General features: G+C 38.3%; 1 protein-coding gene across 3 annotated transcripts in view; it reads left to right on the forward strand.

The window, feature by feature from the left end:
- The window catches only part of LOC110022582 (recQ-mediated genome instability protein 1), a 51,761-nt gene extending 29,448 nt beyond the window's left edge, over positions 1-22,313 (forward strand). Inside the window, exons 8-9 of one of the 3 annotated variants that reach the window (XR_002293792.1) lie at positions 2,990-3,483; positions 21,319-22,313. Coding sequence is in view for 1 of the 3 variants with exons in the window: in XM_020721612.1 (XP_020577271.1) it covers positions 2,990-3,157 (168 nt within the window). In the remaining 2 variants the exon portion in view is untranslated. Of the gene's footprint in view, positions 1-2,989; positions 3,634-21,318 lie in introns of those variants that run through there. The other 2 variants (XR_002293793.1, XM_020721612.1) reach the window with 2 other exon arrangements.
- The last annotated feature ends 334 nt before the right edge of the window (positions 22,314-22,647 follow it).

Genomic DNA, 22,647 nt, shown 5'->3' on the forward strand with positions numbered 1-22,647 from the left:
CTAATATTAATATATAAAAATAATATTATATATTAATTATATAACTTATATTATATAAATATACAATATCTATATTAGTATATTACTACTATAGTATATTAATATATTATTATTATTATTTTATTATATATTATAATTTATAAAATTTAATGTTTTAAAATATAATAAATTTTTTATATATAATTATTTTATATTATTTTATATTTCAAACAATAACGATTCGAACACGAACGAACGCATCACTGTTCGTGTTTGATTCGTTTAACTAACCGAACGAAAAAAATTTGTTCGTGTTTGTCTCGTTTACTTATCGAACGAATCGAACACGAACTCATTGACGAACCGAACACGAACTGTTCGCGAACAACGGGCCTTTTTGACAGCCCTACTTCTCATATTACCCAAGCAACCAAATCAAAGATCTAGACCAGCTTAGTTGATATGCATGAATCAACCCTTAAAAAAAAAATCATTGCAGTAGCTTTCATGGTTAATATTAAATAGTAAGGGAAGATGACCATAAAGCAGTGACAACAACGCTAATTACTCCAATATTGCCTCAAGAATCTTATCCGTTATAGTTAAATATTTTGCAATAAGGACAACGATGTTACTGAGTGTGTAAGTGAGGAAAAGAAGCTACCTCTTGGCGCAAACCAAAATGAATGCAAGAATAAACCCAGAAAAGCTTCTGTAACGCCTTCTTCTATCAAAGCTTCCACCTGGATAAAAAGAAACCCAAAAAAAAACAAAAAAAGCCACAAAAATCCAGCAGCACTTCCCCCTTTAAAATTTTCGGCCCCGAAAACTCCATAATTTTTTTTATTTTTCCACCGTTGGAGGGCTGTTCGGTCGAGAGGAACTCGAGGAGAGCCGCGTGCTGAATCGGCAGCGGAATGCCGCGTGTGAGGGAAGAGGAAGATGATTTCAGCAGCCAGGGGTTCGATCGTCGAGCTCGACTGCGGCCGATCGCGGGAGAAGAGGCGCGTGCGAAAGCTAGGGCTCCGCCCGAGCGGCTCTCGGTCGAAGAAGGAAAAAGAATGCCGCGGGATTGAGTCGAATGCGGGGCCGAAATGTTTGGTTAAGGGAGCGGGTGAGAACCTAAATAAAATTTAGGTTTAATATGAATATGATTTAATATTTTGAAAAATAAAATTTTAATTTGTGTTTCACCCACGCATCAAAACGTAGCAAAATTGATATCATTTTTGCTTAATTCTGACGTTCCGGACGTGCTGGCGCGGTTTGTTTCGCCGTCGGAAGTCGTTTTGACGAATTCATCGATTTGCGTGCCAATTTTCTCGTGTCGAAAATATGGCAATATGGATGTCCTTTCCTACCAAAATTGGTATCCCGGACGCGTTGGCGCAGTCCAATTTGTCGTCGGAGGTCATCCGGAGAAGTTCACATTTTCGCCCGTCCTTTGGGCTTAATTGAAGTCTGATTTCGTGCAATGTCGTGAATTTTGTGTATTTGATGTGTGTATGTGACGAAAAAGGTCGTGACGATGTCTTCCTAAGGCTTGAAGTCCTATTGGGAACTTTTCCTCTGCGTTTTCACAAAATAGTCCATAACCGCTCATTCATAAGACGATAGTCTTGTGCCATAAATGTTAGACATCAAAGAAAAATAAGAAGTGGCTGGAATTTCTAAAAGGGTGAGTCTCAATTCTAGTTTTCTAGGATGGTCAGTATGAAATTTCTAGAGCTAGAATCTAGGCTCTAAGGAGGAGAAGACAAGGCCTCACAAAAATGAGTTCAACACTTATCATGATCCACGAACTATGTGTAACGGTCTCCGCTCCCCTACAATTGTTCTGTGATAACAAGACAACCATTAGCATTGCTCACAGGCTTATCCGACTTGATCGCACGAAGCATGTTAAGATTGACCGACACTTCATTAAGGAAAAGTTCGAGTTTGTGGAGATTTGTGTTCCATTTGTGTTATTTAGTGGCCAACTGGCTGATATTCTCACGAAGAACCTTCCTCGATCACTGTTCGGCGATTTTAATTCCATGTTAAACATGATTGACATCTATGCTTCTACTTGAGGGGGAGTATTAGAATATTTATTAATAGCTAGTTTTAGCCATTATTAGTTCTTGTTTGTTCTGAGTTATTAGCTTGAATTCTTTATTATTTGTTTCATTTTCTATTATATCCTGTTTTTATTTATTTCCTTTGTAATGGAGATTGTGTAATGGACATTTATACTTCTATTTACATCAATAAGATTTACCCTGGATTTTTTTCTAACAGTTTCTTATCATTTATTTCTATTTTATATTGCTTTTGTTATTCATATTTCTTGAAAAAAAGCTGTTTTCTTGGAGAGTTAGCTACCAAGCCGAAATTACTTATCGCCTTTGTATCTCAATCAAAATTTCTAATTTTATATTTAGATTTGTATTAAAAATTCTAGATCATAGAATGTCATGTATCATTATTATCTACCTTGATTTTTTTCTGGACTCTTTGCTTATTAACTGGACATTTCAGTTAATAATTTTGCATGTTTTTGGCTGTGATTTCTTTTTTCTAAAGACATATCTACATAAATATGAATTTTCATGTCTGTCATTATTATCATATCTCTAGATATTTGGTTCCCCTGGTCCTCTTTGTTTTCACCCTGATCTTTATCTTTCTTTCGTTCTACCCTTTTTGTTTATTTACTGTTGTTATTTCTTCATCTTCTGTCCTCGTTTCAAATTGAAGTTTTTTATGGATCCGTTATTTCAATGTTCTTTCTTATCTCAAGAATAATTGCATTAAACATTCATCAATTAGATTTTATTAATGATTTTACTGTGATTCTTTGTTAAATCATTCCTTTATCTTTTATATTCTGATACAAATCAGTTTAAATTTCATTTCCTATACATTGGAGCAATATAAAATTTTTCACTTTTCTATTACTCTCAGACATTGCCTTTGTAGTAAATAACTTAACAAGAAATTCTCATTCATGTTTTTGATGTTGTAGGGCATAATAACCTTGGAGATAAGCAAGAACGCTCCGCTTCCTGTGGTACTTGAGATGAGCCAGGGTTGTTCAGAATCTGATGCATGGCTTCTTTTAAAGAGATTGAAGAGCTTCACTTTTAGGAATCCACAATGTCGCTCTACAGAGCCTATTGTTCTTTCACCATGATGGATAATGTGCCTAAACGGGGCCGAAGGCTGTTTGTGGAATGGGGATGAGATCAAAATTTTCTTGGGCCTGTTTACTTCGATTATATTCGTGTGCCAAGGGATGGGAGCTCCGTTCATGTTTTGAACCTCTTTTTATGGGATTTGCTTTACAGTTTTACTTCTTTTTACCCCCATACCATCCCCTCTTTTTGCTTGCTTCCTGCGCATTGCAGATGCGCAGCCTAACTGTTGAGCCACATGGAGAAGTTTATTCATGGACTGGTACAGAGGTCTCTGACGAATATAAACTAGGTGCTCATGTGCATCTTTAGCTGATTAATGAGGGTGAGCTATTGCAATACTTCTGATTAACTTTTACCTGCATTTTTATTTTGGGTAGTTGAAGCATAAATCTTGAAAGTTCCAGTTTCTATCCCACAGTATACCTTTCATGTTGAAAGTTTCCTTTTGTTTTTGCTATTAATTTTACCTAATTAGCAAGTGATTTAAGGTCTTTCAAAATTGTTTCCCGAGAAACTTGTTTCCATTTCTGCAAATACTCATCAATGCTAAGAATATACTCAGTTAGATGTTTTTAAAATTTATGTTTTTAAAATGTATGCATTTTTAAAGTGCAGAGTAATTGAAATGCACCTATTTAAGAATTTTGATGGATTGTTTGGTTGGATACAAATCAATTGCACTGTAAAAGCTTTACGTGTGGGACTTGCATTCGTTAGTTCCTCTGTTGATGGGGTTCCCATCCGGTGACTAGCCTAACCGCAGGTTCTCCTTATTAGCTCTCTTGTGCTGTGTTATACTCTGACTCAATATTTGGAGAGATTTCAACCTTGTGAAATACTTTGCAGCCTATTGTTTTGTTATAAAATCGAGGGGACTACATTTAGAATTTAGGTATGTTGAAAACTTTAAGGTTTGTTTGGGATCACTTTTGTTTTTGTCTTTATTTTTATTTTAAAATCATATTTATTTAGTGCATTTTTTTCTTGTTATTATTTATGTATTTTTGAAAATAAATTAATTTATTTTTAAGAACAAAAGAAAAAAAGTGATCTCAAATTACTCCTTACTGTTCAATTTGAGGAAAACGGAATGCAAAATGTCATTGAATTCCAACTTCAGTTTTTTAATTCATTTTTTTTGTGTGTTTTCTAAACTCGCTTAGATTTGTTCAAGTTTAGAAAATTGGAGAGATTCAAACCTTGTGAAATACTTAGCAGCTTATTGTTTTGTTATAAAATCGAGGGGATTACATTTAGAATTTAGGTATTTTGAAAAACTTTAGGGTGATCACTTTTACTTTTATTTTTGCTTTTATTTTAAAAACATGTTTATTTAGTACATTTTTTGCTTGTTATTTTTTATGTATTTTTGAAAACAAATTAATTTGTTTTTAAGAACAAAAGAAAAAAGTGATTCCAAATAACTCCCTTGTGTTCAATTTGAGGAAAGCGGAAAGCAAAATTTCATTGAATTCCAAATTCAGTTTTTTAATTCATTTTTTTCGTGTATTCTAAACTCGCTTAGATTTGTTCAAGTTTAGAATACATTGCAAGCTCTGAATGTTGCTGCTTGGTACTAGCCACCATTATTGTTCGCCCCCACTAGATGTCAGGTTTTATATTATTTTCATTTTACATAAAATCAGATACAAAAAACAAAACTCTTGCAGTTGTTTTGCACATGGTTTGTTGAAAATGTGATGCAGTGTAAAATGAATGCAAAATATGAGTAATGTATTGTATGTGAAATACTTTAGAGTTAGTTGGTTCGTTGCAAAATAAATAAAGAACTTTATTTTTTTTATTATTTGGTTCGAAGTAAAATAAAACTAATGTATTTCAAAGTAATGCATTTGTCGTTGGTTGCGAATGGCAACATTGGTTGATGGCGGAGGTGATCAGCGATGATGACTACTGGCAGTTGTTGACCTCTTTTTCAGCGAGGTCTTGGTTTCCTTCTCCTAGAGTCTAGGATCTGACTTTAAGATTTTCCTATTGATTATCATAGAGGACTAGTAATGGAACTCACCTTATATAGAACTTCAAACCATTTCTTGGCCCATTTTTATGGATACCTTACATGAGTGGTCCCAAGCATTCAACTTTTAATTGTAAAGACTAAGGACCAACATGTGGAGGGTCTAAAAATGAGTTTCCATAGGATCATGAGGCCTTCGGTAAACCCTTTGTGGCTCGGTTATGCAAACACCACAATGCACACATTCAAGTGCATATGCGTAACAATTCACATCACTGACACACACACATTGCATCGTCAATTAAACCAAAATCAATTTTCAAAATATTATGTCACGAACCCAAAATCCAAAAAAAAAAGTAAAATTTGATGCATTTTGATCTGATCGTTGGCGAACTTGTCTGGACGACCCTGGATGATGAAACGGGTCTCTCGGGCGCGTCCGGAACATCGACTTTAGCTAGGAAAGACACTCATATTGCTATGGTTCTGCGTGCAAACAAACGACACAAAAATCGATGCGTATAAACATTTAATTACGGGATGCGGGTTAAGGTTCTTCCCGGGCTTGATTCGAGCTGAATACAGGCTAATTAACTCGATTTACACGATTTGTAATTTAAAATTTTGAATTTCAAATAAACCGCCCAATCCCACTTTAATGGAGTTTAATTAGGAGCTATTATTTACCAAATAAAATCCCTCTGCAAATGGAAATTCATCAGTTGCCCGCCTAGTGCCCTATAATAGACACCTTGAAAGTGCTGCTATAGGATTTGGTTGGGTTGCTTCTCCCTCTCATGACGAGACTCGACCCTCCCCTTCCTCTTGACAGAAGCCCTGCACCGAAACCCTCTCTCGCCTCATTCGGCCTCCTCCCCTCTGCACCGAAAACCCCATTCACCTCTCCCTTCCCTACATCGAAACCCTCGCCTGCTTCGCCCCCCCCCCTCCCCTCTTTGCCAAATAAAATCCCTTTGCAAATGGAAATTCATCAATTGGCCGCCTAGTGCCCTGTTACAGACACTTTGAAAGTGCTGCTATAGGTTTTGGTTGGGTTGCTTCTTCTCGGCATTTGACTCCTTGTCACGACGAGACTCGACCCTCCCCTTTCTCTTGACAGAAGCCCTGCATCGAAACCCTCTCTCGCTCCATTTGGTCTGCTCCCCTCTGCACCGAAAGCCCCATTCACCTCTCCCTTCCCTGCATTGAAAGAAATAATTTACATACTCGTATGAAAACTATACATGTCTACACATAATCACAACATGTTAGCTGTCGGTCAACTTTTTCGATAGATTTGAAAATATGAATATGAAAATAATTTTTGAAATTTAATTTAAGTATAAGAGGTATATAATTTAGGTTTTGACAGTAGTATGTTTTAATTTTTTGAAAAATGAGGCCAAATGGATCTCATTCGTCCAATAATTTGCATAATCGTGTCTGACACCCTGAATATTACACCTTCCAAGAGAAAAGTGTAGACCCCGATAATAGGCTCAATCCTGCAAACTAAGAAATTTGTGACATCCATTTAGTTTGCGAATCTTTTATATATGACCGACAAATTCCCCTATTTAATACAAAGATTAAATAGGATTTATTTTACCTGGGTTCCAAGTTCCCTACAGAGGCAAACCCCTATAGTTAATTACATCCCAAGTGACGGGAATTATTTGAGAAAACTCTCGATAATGATCAGTGGTTCTAGTCTTCAAGAATTCAAAGTTCAGGTTTTCAAGGTAGGACGTAGAAAAGCAAGTGAGAGTGGCTCAAATAGGAACAGTTATTTCAGGAGTCCAAACGAAGGAACAGGTAGGGGATGTTATAGATCCTGAGGAGAAACATCAATGACATCTCAGACTATCCTACGGTGTGGCTAAATTTTTGGAGACATTGCATAATAACTGGTTATGCAAATAGCCCACAAAGATAAGAGGTTTTACGTCGTTCTGGATGACAACCTCGGAACCTAAGGTGAATTAGGACTTACTGCACAACATAGTTGTGCAGGGGCCTAAAAGAGGGTGTGGATTTACGTCACGCTCGGCTGTTGTAGAATGACGACCACCTCCATAGTTGTGGAGTAGATACCTATGGGTTGTTTAAACAAGGAAAGTTTAGTTGGTGTAGACTCGTTTTGCTGTTGTAGAATGACGACCACCTCCACCTGTAGTTCGCTCCAAACTTCTTGTCGTGCTGCCCACGAAGTTGCTCCGAGCTCCTCGTCGCAGTAACAGTCCTAAAGTCTAAAGCTTAAACAGTTTTACCAGGTAGGTTTCAATATCTCAATTTGGTTGTCATTGGGGAGGTTCAAGTTGATTAGAGCGATACCAGTTAGGATCCCACGGTTCCCTCCTTCCGGCATCACTATTTTCTTTTGAACTTACTTAGTTTAAACGAGTTGTGAAACCCATTTAAACCGGGGAGATCTCGTTAGCAATCGTGGGTTACCTCCTCCGAGGGACTCACGTAAGTTCGAAAGAACGTGTTATGTTTTGTTTTTTTTTTTGAAAAATCATTTTATTTTGAAAGTGAGATTGTATTCAGTACCTGCATAATGTGTTAGAGCAAGAGTAATTGCAATAAAGAAGCAACAACAAATAAAATGTACCTGCGTACGTGGCGTATTTGCTGCTGATATTCTTGTTGCATGTTTAACTCACAAAGCACAACATAATTTGCAAGGATTTTAAATAAATTGCAAAGAAAAGAAAACAGTAAACAGTAGAATAAGTTGTAGTAACGGCTAGGAATTCCAAAAGGGGTGATCCTAGGGCCTCCTACAACTCCTGACTGCAACTAGCGAGCTATTATGGTGATTCTACGATCTCCTACGGCTCCGATAAGCAACTAGCGAATGTGTACGGCGATCCTACGACTCTAGACAACAGCTAGGAATTTCGAATAGCACCTGTATGAGTTCCTATGAACCCAAACAACAATGGGCAACACCTATGCGGCTTCCTACGAATCCGAACAGAGGTGGGCAGCAACTAGATGGCTTCCAAATGAACCCAAATCGTGATGGACAGCTCCTAGGTGGCTTCCTACGAATCCAAATAGTGGCGGGCAGCATCTAGACGGTTTCCTATGACACTGGGCAGCAAATAGAAGCATTGGACAACGGTCCTACAGCTCTTACAGCTCGGGGCAGCAGTTAGAAGCATTGGACAGCACCCTACGGCGCTTCCTAACATCATTTAAATGGAACACAAAATCCTCCAAAACAATGATAAACCATCCCGAAACGGTATATTAAAAGACTCCTAAAAAACTGCAGCGAAACATCCTCCGAATCACCTCAAACAGCTAACATGTATTTAGAATAGCTGAAAATAATTTCAGCAAGTTATAAGACCTCTCCCAATCAGGTGCATATATTTGCTAGCGGCACTTTCAATGGGGATTTATACCTAGCTGCAGTTACTTCTAAGGCATCATTCATTCATAAATTATTTAACTTGGATGGCCCTTTCTTGACCTTCCCCATACTAGACAACTTTATTCCAGAATCACTTCTACGTAAATTAAGACAACACCTTGACTCTCCTTTACTTTGTGACATAATGCAAATCTATCGGGAGAAGAAACTACATGCATGAATAATAATTTTTTTTAAAGGTGGATGAGTCCTTTTTCTGAATTGGGAAATCTATGATTTAAGGTAATGATTTAACAATAGCAAAAGAATCACCATGAGATTTGAATTAAATTTTGCCCAAAACCAGCTATCAAACAATCAGCTAGAGTTTACAGGGTTATCTTGCTTAACGAGCGATAAAAAAAAGGAGGCTGAGGGGCCTCGATGCGGGAGGCTGAAATGAGTGAAGATCCTGATCACAAGAATGAAGAGGAGCGGAGAGGCTTCTGTCGCACAAAGAAGAAGTGGAGAAGAGGGGCGGTCGAGAGAACTTCGGTCGCGCGAGAGATGAGCGAGGAGCTTCGGTTCGCACGCCAGGGGGAAGACAGAAGCCGAGCGGGGACTTCGTTCGATGCAGAGGAAGGAGAGAAGAGGGGGAGAGTTGAATTGCAGGAGCGGGAGATTGGTATCGAAGCCGAATCGAGCGAATCAGGGAAGAAGAAGGCGAGCTGATGGGGTCGGTCTCCGGTCGAGTGAGATGACGAAGGCTCTGTTCACGGAGGAGGCGCGGCTTCTTCGTGTGGAGAATGGGGCGTGCGGGATCGAGCGGAGCGGAGGATGATCAGAGGCTTCGATGCGTGCGACAGAGAGGGGAAGAAGGCGAGTCGCAGAGGAACGTACGGGAGATGGGATCGAACTTTGCGGCTTCAAGAGGGCGAGGGTCTCTGTCGAGCGAGATCGAGCAGCAGCCAGAGGAGCAGGCGTTCGGGAAAGGCAGAGGAGGAAGACTAGCCGAGGAAGAAGGCGATCCTTTCCTTTTAGTATTGGAGCGGGGCAATAGTCGTTACTCTGGAAGCAATTGGCGGGGAAATTAATAATTTCCAAATGGAGGGGCAGGAAATAAATGGTTTCCAAATGGAGGGGAGGATTAAATGGAATGTCTTAACACCTGAAGTTATTTTAATTAAGACAAAAATTTAAATAATCCATTTAAATTTTAAAATTTGAATTTCAAATTCAGGTGAGCTGATGTCTAGCCCATGTTCAGCCCGAGTCCAGCCTGAATCAAACCCGAGTCGGACCTGAGTTGAGCTCGGGCCCGCGCACAGCTAAAAAAAGGTGCACGATATCCGTGCAGTTTGCGCGAGTGTGGAACCACAATAATATGGGTGTCATTGCTAGCTAAAGTCGACGTTTCGTATGCATTGGCGCGGTCCGTTTCGTCATCCGGGGTCATACGGGCGAGTTTGCCGACGGACGAGTCAAATCAAGTCAAAGTCGTGTGTGGTGCAGTGAGTACGCAAAATGTGGCATTATCAAGCGTTCGGGTCGCGAAAGGGTTCCCTAGGGGCTGCTCCTATTAATGTAGGAACTCGACTCGAGTTTCGTGTGTCGATCCTAATCAACTCAACAGAACGTCGAGGATTTGGGATCGCCCATGCGAAACTCGAAGGAGTGACGAGGTGGCTCGAATTTTCTAAATGGTGTGGGTTCCGTACTAGTCTTCTAAGAGAGTCGAACAGGGGAAGCCTAAAGCTAGACCCTAGGCTTCTAAGGAGAGACAAAAAAGAGACCTCATCCAGAAACGAGGTCAACACCGCTCGGCACTTTCTCTCTCTCGGTTTCACCTCTCTCTTCACCGAAGCCCTCGCCGCACTGACCTTCTTCTGACTCCTTCATTTCAGCTCATCTCCCTCTTCAACTGCTTCTTCGGCGACGTCAAAAGGGTTTGCCACATGCGTTACTTTTTCTCTATGTTTTAGATCAAATCCTTGTTTTATGGAAATCGGAGTTTTATTAGTTAGAAACCTCACGTGTTGCTCGGACCTGATTGATTCGTGCTTCTTTAATCGATTGGGTACGGATTAATGGTGAGCATGAATTGATTTATTTACTTTCTGATAGCTCACCTTTGCCATTAAATTTGATCGGCTGGAACTGGAAGCTGTGATGGATAGAGTATTTTTCTTTTTTTGGGCTAGATCTGTTGATTGATGAAGTAAAATTTTATGCATTTGATCATTATGTTGATTGGGAAATAATACTTGATTATTAATCTTGGAGGTGCATTTTTTTATGATGAGATCTGCTTGTTTTTTTTTTATGTCCATGAATTTTGTTTTCGATTTTTGAGAGGCACAACTTCGATTGGAAATCTTATTTGAATTAAAATTCTTTAAGTTTCGTGAGGAAATTAAGGTGCGATGCTAGATGACATTAAACCATTATATTTATTTGTTAATTGTATTCCTTTTCAAAATCAAGCTGTGATTGTTTTTTTTGTTCATGCTTAAGTTGTCTTACTTTAAATGGGCATAATGCAAGCTTCCTGTCAAACTTTTAAAAGCGACATCAACCATAATTTATACAAGGTTAGAGGTTAAGAGCTTATAACAATTGGTAGCCAGAACTTAGCTCCTCACATGTTAAACTTAAGGAAGACTGAAATTCCTGCGCTTATATGGCCTACAATTCACCTTTTTTTTAGTGAAGGAGGAATTACATACATACTACACAATTCATATGTATTTACATATCCAACACCCAAGCTTCAATTCTTACATACTACTCAGATTCATATCTAGCACCTATATTGTGCTCTTTACATTCATACCACCTAAATCTTTTAAATCTTTTGGATTTTGGATACTAGGTGTGTAAATACATAAGGATCGAGCGGAATGCATGAAATTTTGAGCCCGAATTAGTGCCGCTTCTGAAAGGTTCAAGATGTTTTTATTTGGGCTGCACATACACTACTTCGGGGTTGATTTGAATGCAGTTTTGGGAGCCTTTAAACACTGATTTTGGGCTGGTTACACACTATCTTTGGAAGCCTTTAAATGCACGATTTTGGGATTTTTTGAGGTTCTATTTTGCTGCGGTTTTGGGATTGTTTGGGGGCTTATTTTGATGCGGTTTTGGGATGTTTGGTGGCTGATTTGAATGCAGTTTTGGGAGTCTTTAAACACTGATTTTGGGTTGGTTACACACTGTCTTTGGAAGTCTTTAAACACTGATTTTGGGCTGGTTACACACGTCTTTGGAAGCTATTAAATGCACGATTTTCTAACTGTTTGGGGGCTTATTTTGCTGTGGTTTTGGGATTGTTTGGGGGCTTTTTTTGCTGCGGTTTTGCGATTGTTTGCTGGGATTGTTTGGGGGCTTATTTTGCTGCGGTTTTGGGATGTTTGGTGGCTGATTTGAATGCAGTTTTGGGAGCCTTTCAAAACTGATTTTGGGCTGGTTACACAGTCTTTGGAAGCATTTAAAAGCACGGTTTTGGGACTGTTTGAGGGCTTACTTTGCCATGGTTTTGGGATTGTTTGGGGGCTTACTTTTGCTGCGGTTTTGGGATGTTTGGTGGTTGATTTAAATGCAGTTTTGGGAGCCTTTAAACACTGATTTTGGGCTGGTTACACAGTCTTTGGAAGTCTTTAAATGCTGATTTGGCTGGTTACGCACTATCTTTGGAAGCCTTTAAATGCACGATTTTGGGACTGTTTGGGGGCTTATTTTGTTGCAGTTTTGGGATTTTTTGGGGGCTTATTTTGCTGCGGTTTTGGGATGTTTAGTGGCTGATTTGAATGCAGTTTTGGGAGCCTTTAAGCACTAATTTTGAGTTGGTTACACATTGTCTTTGGATGATTTTAAATGCACGATTTTGGGACTGTTTGGGTGCTTATTTTGCTGCGGTTTTGGAACTGTTTGGGGGCTTTTGCTCACTGATTTGAGTTACAATTTTAGGGAGCCATTTACCTATTGCTTTAAGTTTCACTTGATTGCTATTTAATTACTCTTTTGATCTGACTCGTTGTTTTATCCCTCTGCTTAGTCGATTTTGGGAGCTGTGTCGGTCTCCTCTTTTCTCTTTATTTTGTTTTGTTTTCTTTTAAGAGGATGTTGAAAGTGCTTATGCGTGCTAAAAGTGGGAATTAAAACAGTGTCTCCTGCTTTGATGATCTTTGATAAAGGGAGAACAGGGTCGATGATGCTATTTACCAACTCTTGGTGGGAGGATGTCTCTGAATTTCTTAGGTTGCGGGTAGCTCTAAGCCCAATTGAGGCGATTAAATGATGGACCACTTGATCTTCAAAATATTTTTATGTACAACACAAACAAGGAAAAATAATTTTCTTGTGAAACTATTACTTTCGACTTCTAACTAAACCCTATATGCATGAAAAAATTAAAGAAACTTGGATAAGATACAACGAGAGTCCACTCGTTAATCGTCTTGATTTCGGCAAGGAATTGCCCTCCTTTGACTGTCTGGATGGTGGCTTTTATCCAAAGTTGGATTATAAAGCACACAACCCAACTCTAAGCCCACTCTAAACCTAAATTCTTATGGTCTTCTTCGATCTTTCATGTGTCACCCGCTCTTTTTTTATATATGTATGTTATGCTCATGTTTGACATGCTCATTAAATCCTTTGTGATATTTGCCCCATTTTTACTTGTAATACTGACATTTTTTGCAGCAACAACAGACACACCAGGGATGCAAATTTATTTTTACATTTATTGCATTTTACCGCACTTCTTTTTACCACGCTCTTGCTATTATGTTACTTTTGCATTTACTTACAGAACTTGCAAAAACTCCTAGGATAGATAATAGTAGGACACCCAGTTAGGAGGTCCATTGCGACAAGCCACTGACTGAGCCATTGCATGTACACATTAAACCCTAAACTCAGAGTCGCTACATTATGAAGCTCGGAGCAAGCTTGGTGTGCATCACGACGAGGAGGCAAGTGCAAAACAGTTTCAACAGACTCAGCACATGAACGGTTTTACTCCAACTAAACCCTTAGGTTTAAACAAACAAAAAATTCATAGGACTTCGAGGTAGCTTGCTTAGTGCAATGTAAACCCTCAAGCATTTTTTAGGCTTTTGTGCAACTGTGTTGTGCAGTATAAGTCCTAACTCATCTTAGGTTCTGAGGTGTCATTTGATACGATGTAAACCCTATCTCTGCAGACTATCTGCTTAATCCGATATTATGCAAGTGTAAGTTCCAAATAATTCAATTGGTAATATTGAACACTTATATAGCATCATCTCTAAAATGTAGTCTAACAATCAGATAGCTTGAGAAGTCACCCAAGTTTTTCTCAAGATCCGTGACATCTCCTACTTTTCTTTCATTTGGACTCCCAAATTAACAGTTCCTACTTGAGTCATTCTCATTTGCCCTTCCATGTCCTACCGTGAAAATCTAAACCTGAAATTCTTGAAAACTATTACCTTTGATCATTAACGAGAGTTTTCTCAAGTGACCTTGGCCGTTTGGGATGTAATTAATAATAAGGGTTTGCCCTTATAGGGAATTTGGAACTCAGGTCAAAATAAACTCTATCTAATTTTTGTATTAGGTAGGGGAACTTGTCGGTCACACACAAACAGTTCATAGACTAAGAAAATGTCACAAATCTCTTATTTTGTATGATTGAGTCCATCGTTGAGGGATACACTCATCTTTTAGGAAGGTGTATTATTTGCGGTATCGAACATGATTATGTAAACTGTTAGACGAATGAGATCAATTTGGTCTTATTTTTTAAAATTAAAACACACTATTTTCAAAATAAAAAAAAATTATATACATTTTAAATTAAATTTAAAAATTATGTTCAAAATAAAAAAAAATTGACCGACAATTTCTGGCTACTCCATTGTGGGCTAGTTTTTTTCTCCATTTTGATCAGAAGATTTTGTCTTTATACACCGGTAGTGTGTCAATGTCCCTTGTGGGTCAGATTGTTGTTCTTTTGTTGACATGTCATGTTTATTTCTTTCTTGAGCCAGTATAGTCAACTCTTCTTGAATTTTGGGACCGTCTGTTTTACCATCATCAAGCAGAGTGGTTTAGGAATCCCTAGGGTTTAGTGAGGTGGACCCCCAATAGGTGTTGTGGGTTAGGGTCAAAGTGAGTCTGATGTGGAATGAGTTTTTTCCAATTTTGGATTGGGTCTTATACCTCGTGATCGCTTCATCTTTCTTTCGAGTTCGACTTGTTATTTTTACAAGTCACCTCAAATTTTACTCTTGAAATTTTAACAAAGGAATGGTCGGAGGCTATTGTACGAGCCCCAACCATACCTCATGCGCCTAAGAATTCGAGTACCATATTCTACACTCGAGGGAATCGAACCCCGGATCAAGAGGGACTTACAACTGACAAATAGATGGACGAGCAACTGATCTGAGTACGCAACACATATATATATATTCTTCCTCTCTTCTTTCCTTAGCTCATGGCTGGCCTCACTTAAGCCCCCACACATACATAATTGTGTGTGTGTGTGTATACAAGTACAAATTTTGAGGAAGTAAATGTATAATATTATCCTTTAAAATGGAAACAAGGACAAGGAAAATAGACATGAATTTGTTACCTGGGAGTAAGTCCATAACAATTTTGCAGGGGAGAAATTTAAGTAAAAGGTTACGTCCTAGGCTCTGTTTGGGATAAATTTTTGCTTGTTTTATGTTTCAAACCATCACTACTTTTTTTTTTTAAATTGTTTTATGCTGTTTTTTAGAAATTGTTTTCTAGAAATTTTTGTGATGAAAATTTGTTTTTTTTTTAACCTAACCTGTTAAAGTGCGGTGGCTGTAAAAAAGTTAATGTGTGATTTTTTGAAAAAAAAAATATTTATAATTCCCGCTGCAGTTTCCTAAATAGTTATTTTCTCCACCATAATTTTACCACTTACACAAAAAAGCTATAGCCACCCCAAACAGGCCATGGTTGCCCAAAATGATTGGACTGATTGCTGCTATCATTAAGCTGTTTTCTGGAATTGGTTCCTGAGTTATGGTACCTGTTTTTCTTACTGTAAATCCTTTAATTCATTGAAGATTTGCTTCCAACATTCCTTCTAAAAATGTGTGTGAGGGACATCTCTCCACTGCTCCTAATAGAAAAAAAACTTTCAGTTTGTCATCATCATTTCTAAGCTTATACTAACTATAAGTATCGATTTTATGGATCCCTTCCTCCAAGTTGAGTTGTGTATGTGTTAGATATGACTCATATACCATAGAGGGACAAATGCTGGAGCGGAGCGGAAGATTTTTTTCAAATCAGGGGAGTTTCCTTATGTGAGTTGGGGTTGCGGTACATGTGTAATTTGATAATTACATATTGTACTCAATGTTTCCTTTTCTGCTCTTTTTAGGGTTATAAATAAGTTTGTTTGTAACCCTAAGTTATTTTATTCTGTATCTTATACTCTTTTTTTGGATTAGTGGAAAAGTCGCCGCTCTGTTCCCGAGGCCGTAGGCATCTTTGCCGAACCTCGTTAAATCTTTGTGCTATTCTGGATTTGTGTCGATTCATGTTTTTCTTTGCTCTAATTTCTCAACAAGTGTATCAGAGCCAGGTTCTAGGGCATGGAAGAAAAATTTTGGCGGTGCAGGAACGGTGCAGGAACGAAGAAGTTTAGGGCAGAGAAGTTCCGTTAGGGCGTTAGCTTTTCGGCGGTTCGACACAGAAACAATAGTGGAATCTGCTCGACGCAACTTCTTCCGACAGTTTGTGAGGAAGGCTGTGCGGTTCGACGAAGCTCGTCAGCGGTAGTTTCGCGACTCGGTGCTTTGCGAAGGAACAGGCGGTTCCGACTGTGGAATTTCCTTTGCTGAAGGAAGCAGAAGATTGGTTCCCTCAGGCGAGAGACCGTTCGTGATAGGCAACACCGTTGGCGAGAAGCGTGCGACAGAGGAGTTCTGTAAAGGTTTTCGGTCGCTGCAGCTCGAACCAGGAGGAATCGGTTAATTCGTCGCTCACTCAGGAAAGGATCGCGAATCTCTGCGAAGTGGCGGCGGCGAGGGCGAGCGGAAGAGGAAGGCTTACGCAAAAGGAAGGTTCGCAGAGGGAATTTTCTTGAATAGAGCCAGAGGAGGAAGGGAATTTTAGATTGCAAATTTTCTGGGAGTTTCCGAATTCTGCGCTGGATAAGGAAAATCGGAAGGCGGTCGTGGCAGGCAAGGAAGGTAGCGTGGAAGAATTTGGAAGAAAAGTTTCGATTGTTTCCCTTCTTGGCGTGCGGAGATCGTGAAGCAAGCCGATTTTTGGATTTCCATTACCTGCGGAGAAATATCAAGGCGGAGATTTGTTGGCGCAACAAAAAATCTAGAAGGTTTTGCGGGCAACAAAACCATATGTCATGGAGGATGAAGATTGAGAAGAATTGCAACAACGAGCTGCAACTACTATACACCTATGCTTGACAGATGAGTTTATGTATCACGTGATGAATCTAAAATCTCCAAGGGAGGTATGGAAGAACTTAAAAACTCAGTTTATGACTAAATCTCTGACAAATAAATTGTATCTGAAGCAAAAGCTGTATGGGCTGAAGATGCAAGAAGATTTTATCTAGCGCAGCATGTTAATGGATTCAATCAAATAATCACAGATTTATTACTGTTTGGTGTGATTATTGAGGATGAAGACCAAGCAATGATTTTGTTGTGTTCACTTCTTCCTATGAACACCTGGTGACTACTATTACATATGTGAAAGAAACTATCAAAGTTGATGAGATTACTGCAGCATTGTTGGCTCACAACTATCGGAAGCAAAAAAAATATATGTGAAGGGTAATCAGGATCGTGGAAGGAAGAAAGAGGAGGGTTCAGAAAGGCGAAATTCCAGATCAAAGTCCAAAGGCAAAAAGACAATTCACTGCTACAAGTGCAAAGCGCCAGGTCATATAAAAAGATTGTCAAAAGCTCAAGAAATAGACTGGGGAGAGAGGTGATGGATCATCAAAGTCTGTAAATGTGGTGCAGTGTTAATTCAGATTTGTTAATTCAGATTGGTGGTGCAGTGTTAATTCAGATTGCAGTGATGACGATATGTTTTTAGTTTCATCAACTCAGTTTAGGGATGCATGAATTCTTGATTCAAAGTGCTTTTATCACATAACACCAAACATGAAGTGATTTACTTCATACAGGTCAACTAATTCTGGCTCAGTTTATCTAAGTGATGATAGATGTTGCATTATTGTTGGCATTGGAGAATTCAAAATTAAGATGTATGATGACACATTTAGAGCATTATGTGATGTCATACATATTCCAGATTTGAAAAAGAATTTGATTTCCTTTGACACTTTACATAGAAATGATTTTATTCCTAAGACAGATGAGGATAGGGAAACCATCAGAATTATTAAGGGTGCACTGACTGTGATGAAAGGAAAGTTAACTGCAGACAATATCTACAAACTATTAGGGAGCACAGTTGTAGGTAGAGTTTATTCTGTGGAGAGATGATGATAGTACAAAGCTATGTCATATGTGTTTGGGTCATCTCAGTTAACGCGGGATGACAGAATCACATAGAAAAAATCTGTTGCATAGTATTAAAAGCTGCAAGTTCGATCTTTGTAAACAGACTAGAGTCAGTTTTATGACTGAAAAACATAAAACTGAAGGGATTCTTGATTATGTGCATTCTGATGTATGAGACTCTACCAGGGAATCGTCATTGGGAGGATCTCAATATTTTGTTACCTTTTCTCCAGGAAAGTTTGGGTGTATTTCTTGAAGCAGAAATCTGAAGTTTTCTCTAAATTCAAGCTGTGAAAAGCTGAGGTTGAGAACCAAACTGACAGAAATATCAAGTATTTGAGGTTTGATAATGACACAGAGTATACATATTTATAGTTTCAAAAGTTTTGTGAGGAGAATGAGATTCAGGGACATTTTTCAGTGCACAAGACACCATAACAAAATAGTGTGGCAAAAAGGATGAACATGTCCTTAACTGAAAGGGCAAGATGCTTGAGACTGAATGCAAGACTTCCTAAGAGTTTCTGGGCAGAGGATGTGAATATGACATACTATCTCATCAATAGATCACTTTGGGCTTTTTTGGGTGGCAAGATCGCAGAAGAGGTATAAATAGGTAATTCAGTTAAGTTCGATCATGTACGAATTTTTGGTTGTCCTGCTTATGTGCATGTACTTCTTATGTGCATGTACTCTGCTTATGTGCATGTACTTGGAGATGAAAGATCAAAATTTGATGCAAAATCCAAGAAATGCATCTTTCTGGGCTACAAGAATGGTGTGAAAGGATACAAGTTTTGAGATTCAATTGCAAAGAATATGGTGATCAGCAGAGATACAATTTTTGATGAACAATCCATGTTGCAGCAAAATCAATACAAGATGCAAGGGAACAGTTCCAGTTCAGATGCAGTTCAGATGGATTTAGAACAACATTCAGTGGCAACTGAGAAAGTTAAAAGTCCAAATCCAACACCTGGTGATTCCATTCCAGATGATTTTCAAAATTATCATCTAGCCAGAGACAGACAGAGACGCCCCAATATAAGGTCTCTTAGCATATTGGGTTATGAAGACTTTGTCTCTTGTGCACTTCTCATCAGCATCGATGATCCAACAACTTTTCAAGGAGCTATCACCAGCCAGGAGAAAAAAAAAATGGATGAGTGCAATGGTTGAAGAGATGAAGCCTTTGCAGAAAAATCGCACTTAGGAGCTAGTTCAGCTTATGGAGGGAAAAAAGGCTATTAATTGCAAGTGGGTGTACAAAAGGAAACCAACAGTATCAGAAAAAGAAGGAAAATAGTTTAAGGCTTGACCGATAGCAAAAGGATATTCACAGCAGAAATAGATAGATTATGATGAAATCTTTTCTCTTGTGGTCAGACATACTTCAATCAGGGCAGTGCTTGCATTAGTAGCTATTTGGGATTTGCATTTGGAGCAGATGAATGTTAAAACTGCTTTCTTGCATGGTGATCTAGAGGAGCATATTTACATGAAACAGCCAGAAGGGTTCACTCAACCTAGACAGCATCTGGTTTGCATGCATCTGGTTTGCATGTTAAAGAAATCGTTGTATGGGTTGAAACAGTCTCCAAGACAATGGTACAAGCGGTTCGATTCCTACATGATTCAGATTGGCTACAGGCGGTGTGAGTATGGTTGTTGTGTTTATATGAAGAGTCTTGATAATAGTTCTATTATTTTTCTGTTATTTTATGTTGATGATATACTGATTGCTGCAAAGAATATGAATGATGTTCGTGGTTTGAAAGCTTTTTTTGGTGATATGAAAGACTTGGGTCTTACGAAGAAGATTCTTGGAATGAAGATTCATCGAGACAGATTCATGACGATTATGTTTATCTCAACGAGGCTATGTTGAGAAAGTGCTTGACAGGTTTGAGATGGGCAAAATAAAGCCTGTAAGCACTCATTTGGCAAATCATTTTAAGCTTTCTTCAAAACAGTGTCCTAAGACATACAGAAATCAAAGACATGACAAAAGTTTCATATGTCAGTGCAGTTGGCTGCTTGATGTATGCAATGGTATGTACTCGTCTGGATTTGGGTCATGCTGTTAGTAAAGTTTGCAAATACATGACTAAACCTGAAAGACGATAGTAGGAAGCAGTCAAGTGGACTTTCAGGTATCTAAAGGGTACTGTAGGACATGAAATTATTTTTGGCAGTCAGCATAATGATCCTTCAGTTGTAGGGTACGTTGATTCAAACTATGCAGGTGATTTGAATGACAGAAGGTCTACAACTGAGTATGTTTTTACTCTCGGTGGAGGGCCTATATGTTGAAAATCAGCAATTCAGTCTATTGTGGCATCTACAACTGAAGCTGAGTACATGACAGTAGCTGAAGCTGCAAAATAAGTCTTATGCCTTGCTGGGTTAGTAAAGGAACTGGACGTTAAGCAAGGTGGAGTTCAGTTGCATTATGACAATCAGAGTGTTATTTATCTAGCTAAGAACCAGGTGTACCATGCGAGAACCAAGCATATTGATGTCAGGTATCACAAGATCAGAGAATTGATTGCTTCTGGTGAGATACTGTTGCAGAAGGTTCATACTGATGAAAATGCAGCTGATATGTTGACTATGTCAGTTACTATCAACAAGTTCTTGTATTGCTTGGACTTGTTAAATGTTTGCAGTTGCTAGAGAAGCATGGTGGCCCAACCCATTTATGGTATGTAAGAAACTCCATGACGTATTTCTCCTAAGGGGCTGGATATTCGCCAAGATGGAGATTTGTTAGATATGACTCATATACCATAAAGGGATAGATACTGGAGCGGAGCAGAGCGAAAGATTTTGTCCAAATCAGAGAGTTTCCTTATGTGGGTTGGGGGTTCGATACATGCGTAATTTGGTATTACATATTGTACTCAATGTTTACTTTTCTGCTCTTTCTAGGGTTATAAATAGGTCTGTTTGTAATCCTAGATTATTCTATTATGTATCATGTACTCTTTTTCTGGATTGGTGGAAAAGTCACTGCTCTGCTCCCGAGGACGTAGGCATCTTTGCCGAACCTCGTTAAATCTTTTCGTGTTCTTTTGCGTGTTCTTTTGAATTTAGAATTTATGTCGATTCTTGTTTTTCTTCGCCCTAATTTCTCAACACTATGAGATGCTAAAATTGCTTTGCACTCATAATTTTTGCACAACTTTTTCCTGTATTATTGTATGATGGGATATGCAGTCAATTTCTTAATGTTTTGTTGAATACAATTAATGCTTTGCTTTCTTGAGAAACATGCAGAAACTTAGACACTTTCAAGTACTAGTGCAGCTTTCTTCTATAAACAGAAGCACTAATCTTACTAGAAGCTCATTCTTACAATGCAAATACGTCCATCTCTGAATCTGCAACAATGACATTGGCAATTCCTGAAAGCTCGTGTTGCATGACAAGTTTAAGATACTACGGCAGCATGTTTTTTGTTCAACTCGACGGAACGAGTAACTTGATAAAAATTTTGGGATGTTTTAATCCGGTACGGTTGAGAAAATAAAATTGTACTTTCTGGTTAGTTTGCAGAATAAAATAGCTCACCATTAATGGAAAACATTTACTACAATATGCTACTTACCATCTAATTGTTTCTCCTTCATGCTGTCTCAATTGCCTGTATGGGTAAAAGGGCGTTTTCAATATATTTTAACAATCAACTAGAGATTGTTATAATGCTGTCACATAGGATATGCTTCATTTTCATTTGCGCAAGTCATTTAATCTTTATATATAGCTTAAATATGGTGAAAAAAGATATGCAATATGTTGGTGAGCCCGTCAAAGTGGGAACCTGAAAGAAACCAGCACTGACAAGAAAACCATCGCTACAGAGAAAGAGGTTGGAACAATTCTACTATTTTTGGGTTATCATGTAATGCCACTCGACATAGTGGGCAATGGCTTCTTGAATGATCCTTTTGTATTCAGACTAGCTGGATTTGTCAGCCTTCATCTCTCCAGGCACATTCTTTGAGCCTTTTTCATTGTGCAGTGCAAATTTTCTGATGGCTTTCTCCTCTGATTGCATGTTGGGAGGTTTGTTCCTGTCATCACAGTGCGGTAGGTTGATTTCTTGTAATTTTTTTGTCTTTTTTTTCATCTTCTTTTTATTTTTTGAGAAGCACAAATTTTCATTTGTGAATATTTCGACCCAAAGAACTATCCAAAATGTAAAATTTCGGTTTATTGACCTTGTTTAACATGTATATTTCTTCATGCTTGATCCTTATTTTGTTCCTTATTATTGCTTTTTAGGCTTTGTTTAAAGGAGCTTCACCATTCGATGAAGCTTCTTCGTAAGTCTTATGGCGGAACATGCATCCTCATCTCTGCTCTAAAACCGCAAAAAATCTCCCTTCCATTGAAATAATCTGGGGAAACATTGGAATAAACTATTTTATCAAACGAAATATAAATTTGCAGATCAAAGCTCACTTACCAAAAGAAACATTTGTTAGCTGTGTAAAGAAATCTTTTCATTAAAGAAAAAAATTATTACAGTGCTAATAGTTAACAAAAAAAAAACATTTTTTTCCACAATAATTCAACAATTTTAGAGCAAAATACAATCCAAAC

Source organism: Phalaenopsis equestris, unplaced genomic scaffold, assembly GCF_001263595.1.
Source record: "Phalaenopsis equestris unplaced genomic scaffold, ASM126359v1 Scaffold000198, whole genome shotgun sequence".
NCBI lineage: Eukaryota > Viridiplantae > Streptophyta > Magnoliopsida > Asparagales > Orchidaceae > Phalaenopsis > Phalaenopsis equestris.